Raw genomic sequence first — 14811 nt, 5'->3', positions numbered from 1 at the left:
TTTGCTTCCATTTCTTCTGCTTTCTTTTGGTGCTTGAGAAATATGTTTGGCTCATTATCACCACCTATTGGCCACACCCAAGTCGTATTTTAGTAGAAGCTGCAGAACTAGTAAACCTCAGAAAAAAAAGTAGTGCTTGTAGTCTGACTAAAAAAATGCTTGTTTCACTACACCCTAAAAATTGGAGGTACCCAGCAAGTTGGCTCATAAACAACAAAAAAACAGCACACTCGTCAAGTTCCATCATTTGTTTGATTCCTACGGGCCGACCTGGCGCATTTGACCTGGTCTCTATCGAGCTCTGAGCAGACGGCGGTGTGACGGCGGAAGTCGTTTTCGGAAATCCAAACGACTCCTTTCAATCTGGCGCCAACGAGGCTTTACAGTATGCGTTCCCATCTCGCTCGGTGTCATTTTGACTCCTAATTACAAATCGTGAGGATGTTGAGCTTGTCTAATGGGCACTAGCAGTCGTCAGACACGCTGCGGCAATAGCCCGAATCGCATGGTGTCATTTGCCAGCGGGGAACAATGAGCTCATCTCTCGGGGAAGCGTCGTGGCCGCAATTTAAAAGCCATCGAGATTCCTCTGCTTTTTATAGAGCTGCCTGTGCGGTAAATAAGAGTTGCGTTTGCTACATGCCACGCTCTGTGTGTCTTTCGAGCGCATTTCGTTGCCGAGTTCACACGTTTGGATGTTAATTGCGCCAATTTTTTCCTGATCCTTTTGCTGCTGCTGTCTTGCCAGTAATTGGGTACAATTACGCCAGCGGATGATTTCTCGACATGAAGTCTCGAGTAGATTTAGCAACCATCATTAGCAGCAACAGCGCGCCTTTCACTGAAAGAAAAACAGGCAGGCACACAAAAGTTATGGCGCTCCAATTTGTAATCCAATTATCTCCTAATGAATAAAACACTATTGCGATTCGCTGGGACTGTGCGATGGCCGGAGTGGACTTACTTAATACTCCCCCCCACCCCCCCCTCCCCTGTCTCTCTTTCTGCAAATTAATTTATGGTCTAATTACTGGACAAGCCTCCAGATATGAAGGAACACAAATCACTATCCCTTAGCGGTTGGCAGAAAAAAGGCAGAGGATAATTGAAAATGGAGAAGGGGGATCAATAGTTAGAAGCCCAAGGTTACGTGAAGTGCGACGTTACAATTAAAATGGAGATATGATGCATTGCATGATCCACGGCAAACTGGTAGCTGAAAATACCTTTGCACTCACAAAAAAAAAAAAAAAGGAGCACAGAGTTGTTGAAAGACACGTTTCCAACACATGCCGCTTGCACACGGCTAGCTAGCTTGTAAAATATGTGCCGTTTCAGTCTCACATGGGTAGCCTGGGCCGCCTCTGCACACGTGGACAGCCAGGTCCCGAAAGGCCAGATGCCCAAAAACCCTCGTCAGCCAGGCCCGGTCCCTCGTGCCTGGCTGTCTCGTGCGTTTACCTCTGGCCTGTTAAAAATGATATCAGCTCATAGAGGGCAAGCATTAGCATTTGCATTTTATTGGAAGCGCTGAGATTTAGAGCGGAGGATATATCAGCTCTGAGCAGGCAGAATTAGTTAACAATGCATTACCTGCCTTTTATGGCAGCCATAACTCTTCTCCCCTGGTGGAGAGGCGAGATGAGGGAGTGGGGGTGGTGCCGCAGTGGGTGGGGGTTGCTGAAGGGGGAACCGAGCCAGCAGAGGGTTGGAGGAGGAGCATTTGGAACCAACTGGCTTTCTGGTCCCGGGAGCATGCACATCAAGTGTGATGGCTCCCCAAATTAGAGCATCACATGGCAATGGCCTTGCCACACCTCAGTGCACCAGTCATCACCACCACACTTTATATCAGCAAGCAATGAGCTCGCCAACAGTAACACGCAAGCCAGCTCCTCCATTGACGAGCATCATTGTTGCACCCCCCTTCCTAAACACTCATCTGGTGTGATGCGCCGTTGGGGGAGCTGGCCGCCCTCTTCTGCCGCTGTGCCCAATCATGCCCTGAGGAACTCATTTGCACGGCATGCTGGGAGTTTTTTGAAAGTGCGAGGGCTGCCATGAAATCCAACAGACCCACGTCTGAAATTTAACAAAGGCACAACTATTGAATCAAAGAATTGCACATATTTACACTCTGGCCGCATTCTGAAAATCAAACATAAAATTTATTTTGACCTTGAAGCAGACATTGACAAACTGAATGTCATTAGCTTTTGTTGTTTTAGCATGATGGTTATGGATCAGGTAAATCTATCCAACACAGGTTCTTTGGATGAGCTCTTCCAACGACTATTCTCACGTGATGTGTTGAAAAAAAATGAGCATAAATGTGTCAAATGGAGCATGTCTCTACCACACATGACATAGTCGGTTGTGCTCTGTGCCGCTACACGTGTTGTTGCCGCGCATGAGCAGCAGCCCCCTCGACCCCCAACCAAATCTACCAGCCGGGGTTCATGGTCAGCGCTGTTCCAAGCTCCATAAAACAGCCTGCTGTTTCATCCCTTTGCCCAGCTTAACGGTCCCTAGGGCTGCAAATTTACTAGTGACCTTTGCATCGTCGTTACAGCGGAACAGGCTTTTTGCTCGGGAAATTCCATCACTTTAGGTGTAACTGAGCAGCTCTCTGTATGCATGCCTGCGTGCTCACTGTAAAGGGCACTAAGAGAAAAGGGGAGGGGCTGGGGCTGTTGAGGGACTCGTGGGGCAACGATTGTTGCCATTTTTGGATCCACAAAGCAAAAATAAAAGATAAATATTCTAATACACAACACCGAGTTTAGATTGAGCGAACTGGGGCTTTAATTGGTGAAATGTTGATTGGTTCAAATGACAAACTGAAAACGGAAGGTGTTAAAATCCTCAGCCAGTGTGCAAAAAGGCAGTTACTGGATCAGATGAACGCCGTTGATGACGTGCAAACCCACCCACCTTAAATTAGGCCGGAAAGCAATGCAGGTAAAAAAAAATGAATGCTTTTTGTCCAACAGTGACACCTGCTGGTGATATAGGCTGGTACAAGACATTTCCTCCGGAAGAAAAAAAGTGTACTCAACATTTGTTTTTCCTTTGACTGTTGCATCCAATTAATGTGTTATTGTTTTTGGTTTCCTGCCCTCTTACAGTGCACAAGCCCACCAGCTGAATACATACATTGCTGGGTCAAAAAAAAAAAAAAACACATTTGGGATTAAAAATGGAACCCACACTTCCTTGGTTGCTTTTTTTTTTTTTTTTTTGCAAAAAAACAACCCAAAATTGTGTCAAAATGCCCCAATTTTCTGAGCTAGTTCAATTTTTAATCCAGCAGTTGTAAGTGTGTCCATCTTGGGAATGTTTGCGATTAGAAAAAACCCAAAACCAACAGCAAATTCAACATCGAAACAATTTATTGAAGTATGCTGCCATACTCTGTTTAACATCACAAAAGGAACGGCTCACGTTTTGTTTAAAAAGTCTGCAATGTTTAAGAAAAAGAAAAGTGTAAAAAGACTGTCACGCCAGAACTACTGAAGGCTTTGTTTGCTAAGTAAAATAAAGCTCATTAAAAACATATTTGGCCCTAAAAACTATTTCGGGACACACGACACCCACTTTTTAAAATATGTCACCCATCTTGGAAAGTATCTGTGAAGACAAAATGACAGGAAGCACTGAAGAATAGTTGCCAATCAAATGAAGGCAGAATAAGCCTGATCAGGCAACATTCTAAAGCTTCGAGTCACGATGATCAAAATCATGATTCACCCATTAAAAGTGACGTGATTTGAGGACTAATATTTGGAAATGAAAAGCACCGGCTTAGCGTCGGCAATGGCGAGCGTCACCGTGTTCATCCACAAGGTGGCAGCGAGCGCAAACGCGCCCGGCGGTGACTGATGCAGCAGTTTCTCATTCGTGACGGGACACCCGATGACAAAAAGATTGGTCTAAAGAGGGTTGGCGGTCTGTGTCCACTGTATGAGCGTCTTTGTCGGACAATGTACAGCGTGTGGGGATGCAGTTGGGGGGGTAAAAATGTCTGACTCGAGCTTGTCCGTGTGGCGGAGAAGTTTTCCTTTCCCGTGGCGGCGAACAAACTCACACGCTGACGGCGTCCTTCTCCTTCTTGTCGCCGTCCTCGTGCCAGGTGAGGCGTTCCTCGTAGAAGGCGATGACGATCTGCGGGCACTTGAGATTGGCGTCTTTTGCGAGCACAAGGTCCGCCTCATCGGAATCTTTCCTGTCGGAGGCAAAAACAGGAGCCCGGTTAAAAAAACATCACCGTCAACTTCTCGCTCATTTGACAGGCAAAGACGGGAATGGCCTTCTTGGGATCGATCCGGGGTCTACCCGTCGTCTCAGACGGGCTCGAGCTCAAAAGGCGATTTTGTCGGAGTGTTATGATTTTGGGCGCAATTCAAACGCTTTTTTTTTTTCCTCTACAAGGACTGGCACTTGGAGAAAAAGTTATCCAGATCCTAAAAACGCTCGGGAAAGATACCTTGTTTCAAATATTAAGCTTTCCCAAAGATTGTTAGCCAAAGTTGTTCAAGGTTGCAATAATTGAAGTAACAGGCCACCGACAAAGTTTCCCAACTTTGCACACAGAAGTAAAAGGAAACTAGAAGTGCTTGTTATGGTCGGATTAATAAAAGGTGAACTGAGATAAGCTCGCAAGTGTAACGCGTACCATTTCATCAAGAACATCAAGTCACCACACGAGTCAGTTGCTCCAATGATTTTCTCTGGTTCAAGGCCCTTCTCAAAACCTCGGGCCACTAGAATTTCATCCTGAAACACAAAGCAACATCAATCCTTAACGTGGGATTTTTTTTTTTAATAAGAATTAATATTTGCCCATCATAGCTCAATCTATAGTGGCAGTGTCCCCAAGGTGACGCTGCCATCATTACCTCTTTCTTTTTTTTAGGTTTGCTTCCACCCTCGTCGTCTTCGTCGTCGTCCGAGCTCCTCTTCTTGGAGCTACCGGAGTCTTTGGCGCGTCCTGGAGAGGGGGCTGTGCCGGGCTTGCTGGCTGCGCTACTTGGAGTTGAGCTCCCACTTTTTTTGTAAGTCTTCATAAACTCGGAAATGAGCTCGGGGCAGTCCAGGTTCTTCTCTGGTTCCCATGTGTTGTGCTTGCTGAGAACAAATCACAACTTCTAACACCAGCTGAACAATTGCCGTGCGTGTTCTCCTATTTTTTGACATGTTATGGACCAAACCAGTTAGTGAATCTTAATTTACATTTGTGCATTTTCTGCACCGCCTATTTGACATATCTTAAGCGGCTCAGACAGATTTTTTTTCACTATTATTTGTCAATAAATAATCAAAACATTCATCAATGGTCAACATCATTATTAATTGCAGCTGTAAACAGGATTTTTTTTTCAGTCCTTCTCTTCGGGTGCACACAAAAAATAATAAAATAAAAAAGAACTTACTCTGAATATCCTTTCCACTTGAGAAAGAACTCGACCCTGCCTTTCGTCACCCGCCGATCCAGCACCTTCTCCACAACATACTCTTCTTCATCCGACGAAGAGGAGTCGTCTTCGCGAGACTTTTTGCCCATTTTAAAGTTGTTTGGTGAAGAGCTTTCAATGACGTTCACTTGAAGGCACACTTCCTAAAAATTAACATTTTAACTGAAACACGAGTGGTTTACAAACGATGAAAGGGCTCCGTGTTGTTCTGGGCACCACGAAGAATAATAACACGGTGAGGAAATTCACTGGTTATAGCAGCAAATAATAATATACAGTGTGACGAGTACACAAGTGGGATCAAAATTAACCAGGTGATGAGGGAACAAAAACATTAGAGATACCACCAAGTTGGAAAAAATGGCTAACTCTGCTCTGGGTTAGCATTGCGACAACAACATTTACGGGTATTTGTTTGATCGGGGATTACTGCAAACTAAACATTGGCTAGAAAAACATTAGAGCAGAAGTTTTAAAGCCCTCCAATTCAGTCACCAAGACGTAAAATAACGATACCATGCTAACGCTAGCTAGTTGGCGTGCTAATCAATGAACAGAGCAAAAGCAAACGTGCTAACGAAGATAGCCTGCGAACGCTTAGCTAACAGACGACGCGCCAACACGCTTACGCGTTTGCTTACCTTGTTCACGCAACAAGCATCAGTCTTAACCGATAGCAAGGTGGGGAGCTGCTTGTTTGTGAAGGGCGACTGAGGCTAACTTAGCATTTAGCCGAGACCACATAAAGGTACTGTACGCTTGCTTGTCCCGGTGCGTGAAAAGCGCGCCTTAAAGCTCACAATGAACGAATGTCTCCGCCCCTCAGCCAGCTTCTGACCTATATTGGCCGCCCGTCATCCGCTCATCCCTTCCTCGTCCCTAACTATTGCAAGCCCATTTGTTATTACCATCAGTCAAACCTTAATACATCATTAATAGGGTAGAAAAACGAAAGAATGAGAAAGCGAGGGAACATATACATAAGACATTACAGTAATTATGGTAGCTTATGAACTCTAATAACAGCGATGCGCATGTCCCCACCAAAAAACAAATGTCGTTATGAATGACGTTCAATCGCAAATTACCTACATTTAAAACTTGTATAGATGTATATACTGGTTTGTGATTAAAATATGTATTGCAAATGCGATCGTTAATGCAGAAAATGCACTCGAATATTTGGGTCGTACGGAAAATTCGGTAACGCCTACCTCGATAGCGATTGGACCTCATGGCTGATTGACAAGAGTGTGTCCAATAAATACTCTTGTTGGAGTGACGCCACACCTCAGCGGGAACTCCTGACCAATCGCTGAGTCAAAGAGGTGGTTCTGTAACTATTTATTCTACTGTTGAGAGGCAGTCTTGGCGTGCCTGCCTGACGCGGTTCACCTTTTTCAGTGAAATCGAAACGCGTCGGCTGAAGTTACCCTGTGTGCAAAATGTCTAAAGATGTGAGTACCTTGACGTTATTAAGTAGTTGAGAGATGGAGAAAATGAACCAGTTGGCAATCCGTATTTTATGCGCGTTACCTCAATTTGAATGCGCGACACGAACTGCAATGCCGCCATTTTATAGGAGCCCGGGCCTCGTGCTCTATTGTTCGTAGGATTTCCCATCGTCGATATTTACTGCTTTTTAAAATTGTTTATACTCAGTCGCAACTAAATTATTACACCGTTGCTGCAGTGGGTGATCTTTCAGAAGTCATTTTAAGTCAGCAATACATGAGCCTACCGCCACCATATTGTGGCGTAATGGCGGCGTTTTCGCCCTCCCCCACCCAGCGCTTGACTGCAACGCGGAACCTTAGCTGTCTCTTCCGACACGCTCAAATAAAACTGCGCAGACGCCAGTGTTACTCTCGGGATGCATCTCGGAGAACGCCGCCGTCATGCATTCTCTTACTGTTTAGATTCCACGTGAGCCAGAGCAGCTTCGCAAGCTGTTCATCGGAGGTTTGAGCTTCGAAACCACAGACGAAAGTTTGCGGGCCCATTTCGAACAATGGGGTAGTCTTACTGATTGTGTGGTAAGTGAATTAGTTTGAATTCAACTGTTTTCTCAGGAGCGTACTTAAATGATGTCTTGTGTCGGCCGATTAGGTTATGAGGGATTCCAACAACAGGAGATCCAGGGGGTTTGGCTTTGTCACCTACTCATCAGTACAAGAGGTGGATGCTGCTATGTCAGCTCGTCCTCATAAGGTGGACGGAAGAGTGGTTGAACCTAAACGTGCCGTCTCCAGAGAGGTAGTACAACAATGTCGATGGTTCTCGGGCTGGTGGATAGATAGATGTTGATTGATTTCTCCTGTTGCAGGACTCCAACCGACCGGGTGCTCATGTCACAGTCAAGAAAATATTCGTTGGGGGTATCAAGGAGGATACTGAGGAACAACACTTGCGTGACTATTTCGAGCAATTTGGCAAGATTGAGGTGGTTGAAATTATGAACGATCGGAATACCGGAAGGAAGAGGGGCTTTGGTTTTGTGACTTTTGATGACCACGATGCTGTGGACAGGATTGTCAGTAAGTGAACTTTTGACCGTGACTCGGAATGAATGACTGTATGTGACATGTTTGTAGACTCCATGTTTCTGTGCCTGCAGTTCAGAAATATCACACCATTAACTCCCACAACTGCGAAGTGAGAAAGGCCCTCCCGCGACAGGATATGCAGTCCTCGGGAATGAGAGGAGGAGGTACTTGCCGCTTGCACACGTGGCATGAACCATCTGCTCAATATTTGTCTTGCTAATCTTTTTCAAAATGTCAAACAGGATTTTCAGGCGGACGCAGCGGCGGTGGAGGCGGTGGCGGGCGGCCGTATGACTACGACAGAGGCTACAACCAGGGTGAGCGAACGGTACGCCGCTGTGACTCCAGAGTGTTGTCTATCGCTAATCTGTCCATCTCCTTCCAGGAAGCAGAGGTAGATACAGTGACAACCACTACAACGGCAATGATGGAGGTAAGTGTGCAGTTTTTGGGTTGAGACTAACACAGCTTTTGACTGCCGTACTGAAAAGACATCCTGCTTTTAGGCTATGGAGGTGGATATAACAATGGAGGGAACCGCGGCTATAGCCAAGGATACAACCAGGGAGGTGGCGGCGGCGGTGGAGGCTACGGCGGAAATAACTATGACAGCAACGGTTACGGTAGATAAGTTTTCTTTGGCGGCGGAACAGTGTGACATTTGGCCTGCAAAATGATCCCGTGCCGCCATATCCTGCAGGCTGCGGAGGGGGTGGCAGCTACAACATGGGTCACTATGATTCTCAGTCCTCCAACTTTGGCCCCATGAAGAATAACTTTGGCGGCGGCGGTGGAGGCGGCAGCAGGAGCTATGGTGAGTGGATGGTTCAATACCATCGTGGTGTTCTTGTTTATAGACTGAGTGCGTATTGATTGTGTTGAAGGTGGCTATGGGGGAAACTCAAACAGTGGCTATTCACGTCAAGGGCGATTTTGAAGTGACTCAAGGGGTGAGTATTGATGCCGTGGCCACCGGCTTTCCAGTCTTTGTAGTAACAGGGAGCCGTTGTTCGGTGCTCATAACCTTAAAAAAAAAAACTCAGGATTTCAGGTCCTATGAAGTCAGCGCGCAGTTAACAATGTTGTTCCGTATTGTTCAACAGGGCTGAGTACTTAGGAGAGGAAGTGACAGCAAGAGGAGAGCAAGGAGAGGAAGTGACAGGGCAGCTGCAGGTGTACCTCCTAAATCTGCTCAGCCAAACACGTGGCAGGTTACTTCCGCTGCGACAGATGTATACTAGGTTAAACAAAAAAAAAAATTGGAGGGTGGTGTTCCATTAAGCGTTTTTGTGTTTTGATTTTTGTTTTATCAAATTTTGTTTCTGGAAAGCAAGCATTCCAATGAGGGTTTTATGTAGATATGTTGTCCTTAATCTCTGGTTTTATTTGTAACTGCATCCAAGTTGAGCTGAAATAAACAAACTTTCAGTCTTTTTACAAACTCTTGTTAGCCTCCTTTAGTGGGTTTGAGAAGAGGGCCGGCCGCCCGGCTGACTTTTGCATACAGCTGGGGAGCACCACGAGCAGAGCCCAATGACAGAGCATCCACGCGGTAGGCCTCGACCGGTTGAGGGCTGACAGGGGTTTCGAAAAGGCTCGCTCGCGCTTGCTACGCAGGTCATCCGAGGGACGCTAGCTTACATGCGCTCTGTGAGGCTAGCCGTGGAAGCCAGCTGAGGGAGAGAAGTAGCAATCGTCGCCAGGAGCGTTGAAGCAGGGGAGGGTGAGGACAGAAGCCTGAGGCTAGCAAGGCAGCAGCTTCCAAAGGCTTAAATGCTACCTGTGTAGGTAAGACAAGACTTCTCAACGTACACCTTGCTTGATCATGTCCATGTGGTAGTCAGATGTGTGGCACAGTAATGATTAAAGTGTTTTCATGAAAATTGACCATCCCTGAGACACAATATTTGCATGCCGCCAATCCGTTCCAGCGGCCGCTGGATTCCATTGACTTTGTGCTTCTAATTTCAGGTGACATACAAGTTTGACCACGGCGGAACGACCTCGTACGTATCACCAGCAATGGCTACATCAGGTACAACCGGCGATGGCCTGCCTTTTTTTTTTTTTTTTTTTTATTGAAATTGCACCAAATGTCGTGAACCTGGACCTGATGGAGTTGATTCTTGAACAAGCAAAACTTGATGCTCTGCGTTTCTCTTGCAGGATTCTGGAGAACGACTGCAGATTTTATTTATTTTTTGTATTCATCTGAAGAGACCAATGTTTCATTTTTTTAAAAATAAATTTTATTTTCATAAACAGGTGGTGTTTTAACTTGTGGAACACGGAATGCACAATAAAAAACCCGACGTCGCCCCGACCCGAACGCTCATTTCCTTTCGAATTACGCTATTCTTTCTCGCGCAACGTCGCTTGAGGCACCAGATAGGTTTCGCCGTCCGCCATCTGTTGCAAGCAGTACTCGTCGATGGAATACGGTCGTCCGCTTTCATCCGTCAGCTGAGAAAACACCTCGGTGTAGAGTTGGCTGAGGTGACGCTTGATGTACGTCAAGCTGCGCTGGAATTCCAACCTCTGCTGCACCAGGCTGTCTCTGTGAGCCTGCAGCTGAGACAGCTCTCTTTCCAGATGAATGATACTGTCCAGTTTGCGCTTGCGACAGTTCTGAGCTGCCACTTTGTTCTTGCCCCTGCGCCTAATATCCTTGATCAGCGCCAATTGGGCATCGTTCAGGGTGTGCTGCGTCAGCAACTCGTTGAAGTCATCCACTGGCAGGTTGACGATCTTCTCCATCGGGAAAGGGATCTTCAATGCCGCCGCCCGCCTCTCATCCTTGCTGGCTGCTGTCTGGACTGCTCCTTGAGCTTTTGAATGCACGGTGTGTTGCCAGCTCCCTCTGCTGGCTGACTCGGGGCGGTAAGGGTCACCCAAAGTCAGATGTTTGGCTGGCTCGGGATTCGGCATGTTGAACTGCAAATGGCTTAAGTGCGGTTGGGCTGTGAAATAAGATTCTTGTGCACCCGTGTGTGGGTAAGGGTTAAAGCGACTCTGGTAATCTGTCTGGTAGTTGGGCGCTCTTCCGCCACCTGTATCCCCATCACACGCGATGGACATGTCCAAACCCCTGCAGGCCGCCATTAAACCAGCGGCGGAAGTTTCCGGTGAGGCCAAAGGTGGGCTGGAGCCCAGCGAGAGTCCAGAGTCTGACTCCAAATCATCGGGCGAATGAGCAAACGAACCATGGCCGCGTGTTGTCCACATGGCGCGACGGGGCACACCGCCGTTGGGCCTTCTGTCATCTCGACCAGCTTCCGGTGAGCCCATCTGTCCCGCGAGAGCCATCGTCTGATCAAGTTGCGGTCCCGAGTGCTCATAGAGTTGCTCTGCGCGGTGACTTCCTTCCGAGTAACCCCCGTCGTACCCGTCGGCCGGGCCCACCTCAAATGCGGCGGGCTCCGCAGAATGGCGGTGAGCGGGCCCATATGCGCCCATCAGAGGCGCTGGCTCGATACTTTGGTATTGGCTTGTTTGGTAGGAACTGTCGGCAGATGTCTCCAAGCCCTGCAACGACAACAAGCAGTCAGGTCGGGAGTCTGGTGGCCACTTTTTGTTTTGCAGTCATATACTAAAAACTTTGAAAAAAAAGGGCTTATGCAAATGCTGCTACTGCGGTCACCTGCAACTCTGTTATGGCCATCAACTCCTGCCAGGCGGCGTCCATGTCTGTCTGCGAATGTTGCGCTCCATGAGCTCGACCACCGAGGAAATGAGCAGGCGCTCCGCCGCACGCTCTGCTCGAGGGGAAGGCCAGTAGCTTGAAAGAGAGCAAAAAATATTTGAGTGTCGACGCAGGGGCAAGCTGTAAATCCAATGTCTTTGACAACCCCTACCTCGCAGGTCCTCCTTGGCGGGGGCACGTAGTTTGCTGTTGAACACATTTAGGCCACGCTCTTGTTGCAGAAGTTCAACCTTGTAAGGATTCACTTATCATTAAATATCCGATTATCACCAACTCTTTACTATCAGGACAGAGATACGCTAAAAAGACACAACATCACTGCAATGTCAGCGGTGGCGTGTCTTGTCCGCTTCGTTCTCCTCCTTGAGGTCAACCATGCTCATTTCTAGCAGTTTAATTTCTATGAAGGCTTTCTGGAACACACGAATGTTCCCAAACAGTTGACTCCGCCCATCAGCTGTGCCAACCGGTGATAAGACAATCTGTAGGGAAACAGAATATTCTGCGACAGCGGCCGAGGTCTGCTGGAAGACTGTAAACGTTTTTTGGAACAGTCTCGTAGCCACCAATGCTAAATGTCGGTCGGCACATTCTTTCTATTTGTCGTTTTGCAAACTCTGTCGCTTCGTCCAAATGTTTCAAAATGGACGAGCAACTAAGTGAGCGTCGAAACGACCTGCTCACTTGCTAATATTAGATTTGAGCCGTTGTCATGATTGATTGCGATTGCTATCACATCACACACAATTTGTTGATGTTTTAGCTTAAATATAAACTCTTCACATTATAAAATTGGGAAAGCTTTGTAGAATTGTGAACGGTGGATAAAATATTGAGCAAAAATGTTTTTAAGAGACGCAATGGCCTGTTAAGAGATAAGGCGGCATATTGCAAAATAGCTTCTAAAAGCGCCTACAAGTTATAACAGTAAAATAATAATATATTTTATTTATAAGGCGCCTTTCAAGGTCGCCGAAATGTTGAAATACTTGTATGTTGAAATACGTCCCAAAAAAAAAAAAAAAAAAACATGCATCAATAAAATTAAACATGAAATGATGATGCAAAAAGTCCCCCATCAAGCCACATTTAGTTTGTTGAATTAAAAAACGACAAGAGGAAAGCGACATACCTGAGCAACATTGCGTACGTGGGTCAGCTGATGGGCATCATCCTGCCCTGGACAACAAAAATCATCCGGGCTCCTCCAGGCGCACTGTGCGTGTGTGTGTCTGCGTGCGCTCAGCGACACACAGCAGCAAAAATGGGATGGCTCAAAGGCGACGTTCCTCTAAAGTGCTTCTTAATAGCACGCTTACACCCCAACCTCCAAATTTCCCTCTTGCCCACATGACAAACCACAAAGCCACAAGCTGCCGCCATGGTGGACCATACCTGCCAAAATATGCATTCGCCACAGAAGACAAAAAAACAAGCTGTGTCCTTCAAAATGCTCCTGAATCAAAAGGTATGACGAGGGAACACCTGGAGTCAGAAGAAGACTTCTTCAGGCTGGGCAGGGCAGGGGTGGGATTGAGACCTACAAATGGAATGTACAGGTAAGAAAGAACGCATTGTTCCTCGACCTGGCGTCCAGGGAGAGCGAGGGGAAAGAAGGAAGAGAGGGAGAGAATTCCGTTCCCATCCTTTGGCAAAAAAGACTTGAGAGAACCGCTCCGAGCGTGGATAGAACCCGCTGCTTGAAAAGTCTAAGCTCACCCCGGCCAGAGTAGTGATGGATGATAGCTCAATGTCGACCATTTTGTTTACAGATGCTTCCGCTTTTTAGTAAATGACATCATACTTTGAGAATAACATAAAGAATCCGGCTTGTTTGTGTGCAATTGCGGGAAAAGGTGAACGTCTACCCGGAATCAAGCCAGCCAGGGATTTCCCGAGCGCTTCCGGCAAGGCCTTCCCGGCGAGACCAGGCCCGCGCTCGCGGCTCGCCCCTGACTCAAGCTGCGACACCGCAAGCGTGTTATTAGCGCCACCGCAGCAGTGGCCGGCGCCTTTGGCATCTGGACGCAGTAGACGCCCACGCTCCTCCCGTCCCGTTTATTTGTTTGCCTCCATTAAGTTTTCCCGGCAGCTTTTTTTTCTTTTCCTTTCAAATACTGGTCTGGCGGTTGATTGGAAATAAGTCGCCTAGACATTTCGTGTAAGAGAGAGAGACAGAAAAACAAAAGAGGAACTAAGTGGGCTTACCTTTAAAGGGATCTTGATCTGTTTTATTTCTGAGAATAACTATCACACGTGGTTTTCACACATCGCAAGTCCAGTGGCAGAAAATGAGGAAGCGTCAAAACACGGTTGACCGTTTAGCCGGCATTTATTTCAATGTGTTTCCATCAAGATAATGTTTGGCAAAAAACTTCAGTTTGCGTCACTCTTATCTATCTTTGGTTTTTTGGGGGAATTTTGCAAAGTGGTGACATGGATCCACGTAACGAGACCTATCTCTCAGTCTGCAACGCCTTTTCCAATCAGTTCATTAAGGAAAATAATTAAATTTCTTTCATTCCATTGGATTTCAAAGACTTGTTGTTGGCAAGCCCGTTAGAGATGCGATCGGCGACCTCCTCGAAAAAAAAGACACCCAAGGTTGCAATTGAAACGTCATTGGTGGAAGACAGGTGGGCCAGCAAGTGCTCTGCATGCTGCTCACTTGAAGATGGAAGGCAGAGGAAGCGGAACTTCTGCTCAATGCTGATAAAAGGACCACTTGAGTGGAAGGAAGGCAACTCACAAACTGTTGTGGTTCTGCCGGCAGACGACCAGAACGAGGCAAACTTTGTTCCATATTTGATCGTCTTCCGAAACAAGCAATCTTGAATAAACACTATACCGCGTCACTCGTTTAAAGATCACACATAATCGTGGTCAAGATGATTTTTTTTCAATTTGTGAGAAATAACATCGTGTCAGCTTTTTCCGTTTGATGATTTTGCGGACGACACTGACATGCTCGTCGTATTTCCACGTACGTATTTTGATCGAAACAGCATCCTTACACCATTCAGGCGTATCATCAAATTTTAACGCGGAAAGTTAAATTTGAAAACCGGGCTTTAACTATACAAACATT

The 14811-nt window shown here is 46.6% G+C and overlaps 3 protein-coding genes across 5 annotated transcripts; 1 reads left to right on the top strand and 2 right to left on the bottom strand.

Annotated features, from left to right (window-relative positions):
* Window positions 1–3374: 3374 nt before the first annotated feature.
* Window positions 3375–6390, bottom strand: cbx5 (chromobox homolog 5 (HP1 alpha homolog, Drosophila)). Its single transcript, XM_049753354.2, has 5 exons — window positions 6116–6390; window positions 5433–5617; window positions 4899–5127; window positions 4676–4776; window positions 3375–4225 (listed from the first exon to the last, which is right to left on the bottom strand). The coding sequence occupies exons 2-5, from the start codon at window positions 5561–5563 to the stop codon at window positions 4084–4086; spliced, it is 603 nt and encodes a 200-aa protein (XP_049609311.1). The 5' UTR covers window positions 5564–5617; window positions 6116–6390; the 3' UTR covers window positions 3375–4083.
* A 379-nt stretch (window positions 6391–6769) lies between these two features.
* On the top strand, window positions 6770–10282 carry LOC125988318 (heterogeneous nuclear ribonucleoprotein A1). Of its 2 annotated transcripts, XR_007488287.2 has the most exons (12): window positions 6770–6931; window positions 7394–7510; window positions 7584–7730; window positions 7801–8011; window positions 8092–8184; window positions 8263–8337; window positions 8406–8453; window positions 8527–8643; window positions 8721–8834; window positions 8905–8970; window positions 9992–10055; window positions 10187–10282. XR_007488287.2 is itself a non-coding variant. In XM_049753353.2 (11 exons), exons 1-10 carry the CDS (start codon window positions 6920–6922, stop codon window positions 8955–8957), a joined length of 987 nt encoding a protein of 328 aa, XP_049609310.1. In that variant the 5' UTR covers window positions 6770–6919; the 3' UTR covers window positions 8958–8970; window positions 9124–9461. The 2 variants fall into 2 exon arrangements, 1 of the variants encoding a protein (XP_049609310.1); XM_049753353.2 differs by lacking the exons at window positions 9992–10055; window positions 10187–10282 and adding an exon at window positions 9124–9461.
* On the bottom strand, window positions 10247–14064 carry nfe2 (nuclear factor, erythroid 2). Of its 2 annotated transcripts, XM_049753350.2 has the most exons (5): window positions 13932–14064; window positions 12856–13263; window positions 11875–11953; window positions 11661–11798; window positions 10247–11545 (listed from the first exon to the last, which is right to left on the bottom strand). In XM_049753350.2, exons 3-5 carry the CDS (start codon window positions 11920–11922, stop codon window positions 10373–10375), a joined length of 1359 nt encoding a protein of 452 aa, XP_049609307.1. In that variant the 5' UTR covers window positions 11923–11953; window positions 12856–13263; window positions 13932–14064; the 3' UTR covers window positions 10247–10372. The 2 variants fall into 2 exon arrangements, with proteins under 2 accessions (XP_049609307.1, XP_049609309.1); XM_049753352.2 differs by having other exon boundaries at window positions 11875–12205; window positions 12856–14022.
* Between the last annotated feature and the right edge of the window lie 747 nt (window positions 14065–14811).

The sequence above is a fragment of the Syngnathus scovelli genome, chromosome 2 (genome assembly GCF_024217435.2).
Source record: "Syngnathus scovelli strain Florida chromosome 2, RoL_Ssco_1.2, whole genome shotgun sequence".
Lineage (NCBI taxonomy): Eukaryota > Metazoa > Chordata > Actinopteri > Syngnathiformes > Syngnathidae > Syngnathus > Syngnathus scovelli.
This window is presented reverse-complemented; position numbering and strand designations above follow the sequence as displayed.

Excerpts from the sequence above, each read along its gene's own strand:
- cbx5 (XM_049753354.2), bottom strand. The coding sequence starts at position 5,563 with ATGGGCAAAAAGTCTCGCGAAGACGACTCCTCTTCGTCGGATGAAGAA. Across the intron at positions 5,128-5,432 it reads AAGTGGAAAGGATATTCAGA|CAAGCACAACACATGGGAAC; the intron begins GTAAGTTCTTTT and ends ATTTGTTCTCAG. Across the intron at positions 4,777-4,898 it reads AACCTAAAAAAAAGAAAGAG|GATGAAATTCTAGTGGCCCG; the intron begins GTAATGATGGCA and ends TTTGTGTTTCAG.
- LOC125988318 (XM_049753353.2), top strand. Across the intron at positions 7,511-7,583 it reads GTAGTCTTACTGATTGTGTG|GTTATGAGGGATTCCAACAA; the intron begins GTAAGTGAATTA and ends TCGGCCGATTAG. Across the intron at positions 7,731-7,800 it reads AACGTGCCGTCTCCAGAGAG|GACTCCAACCGACCGGGTGC; the intron begins GTAGTACAACAA and ends CTCCTGTTGCAG.
- nfe2 (XM_049753350.2), bottom strand. The coding sequence starts at position 11,922 with ATGTGTTCAACAGCAAACTACGTGCCCCCGCCAAGGAGGACCTGCGAG. Across the intron at positions 11,799-11,874 it reads CGCCAAGGAGGACCTGCGAG|CTACTGGCCTTCCCCTCGAG; the intron begins GTAGGGGTTGTC and ends CTCTCTTTCAAG. Across the intron at positions 11,546-11,660 it reads TGGCCATAACAGAGTTGCAG|GGCTTGGAGACATCTGCCGA; the intron begins GTGACCGCAGTA and ends TTGTCGTTGCAG.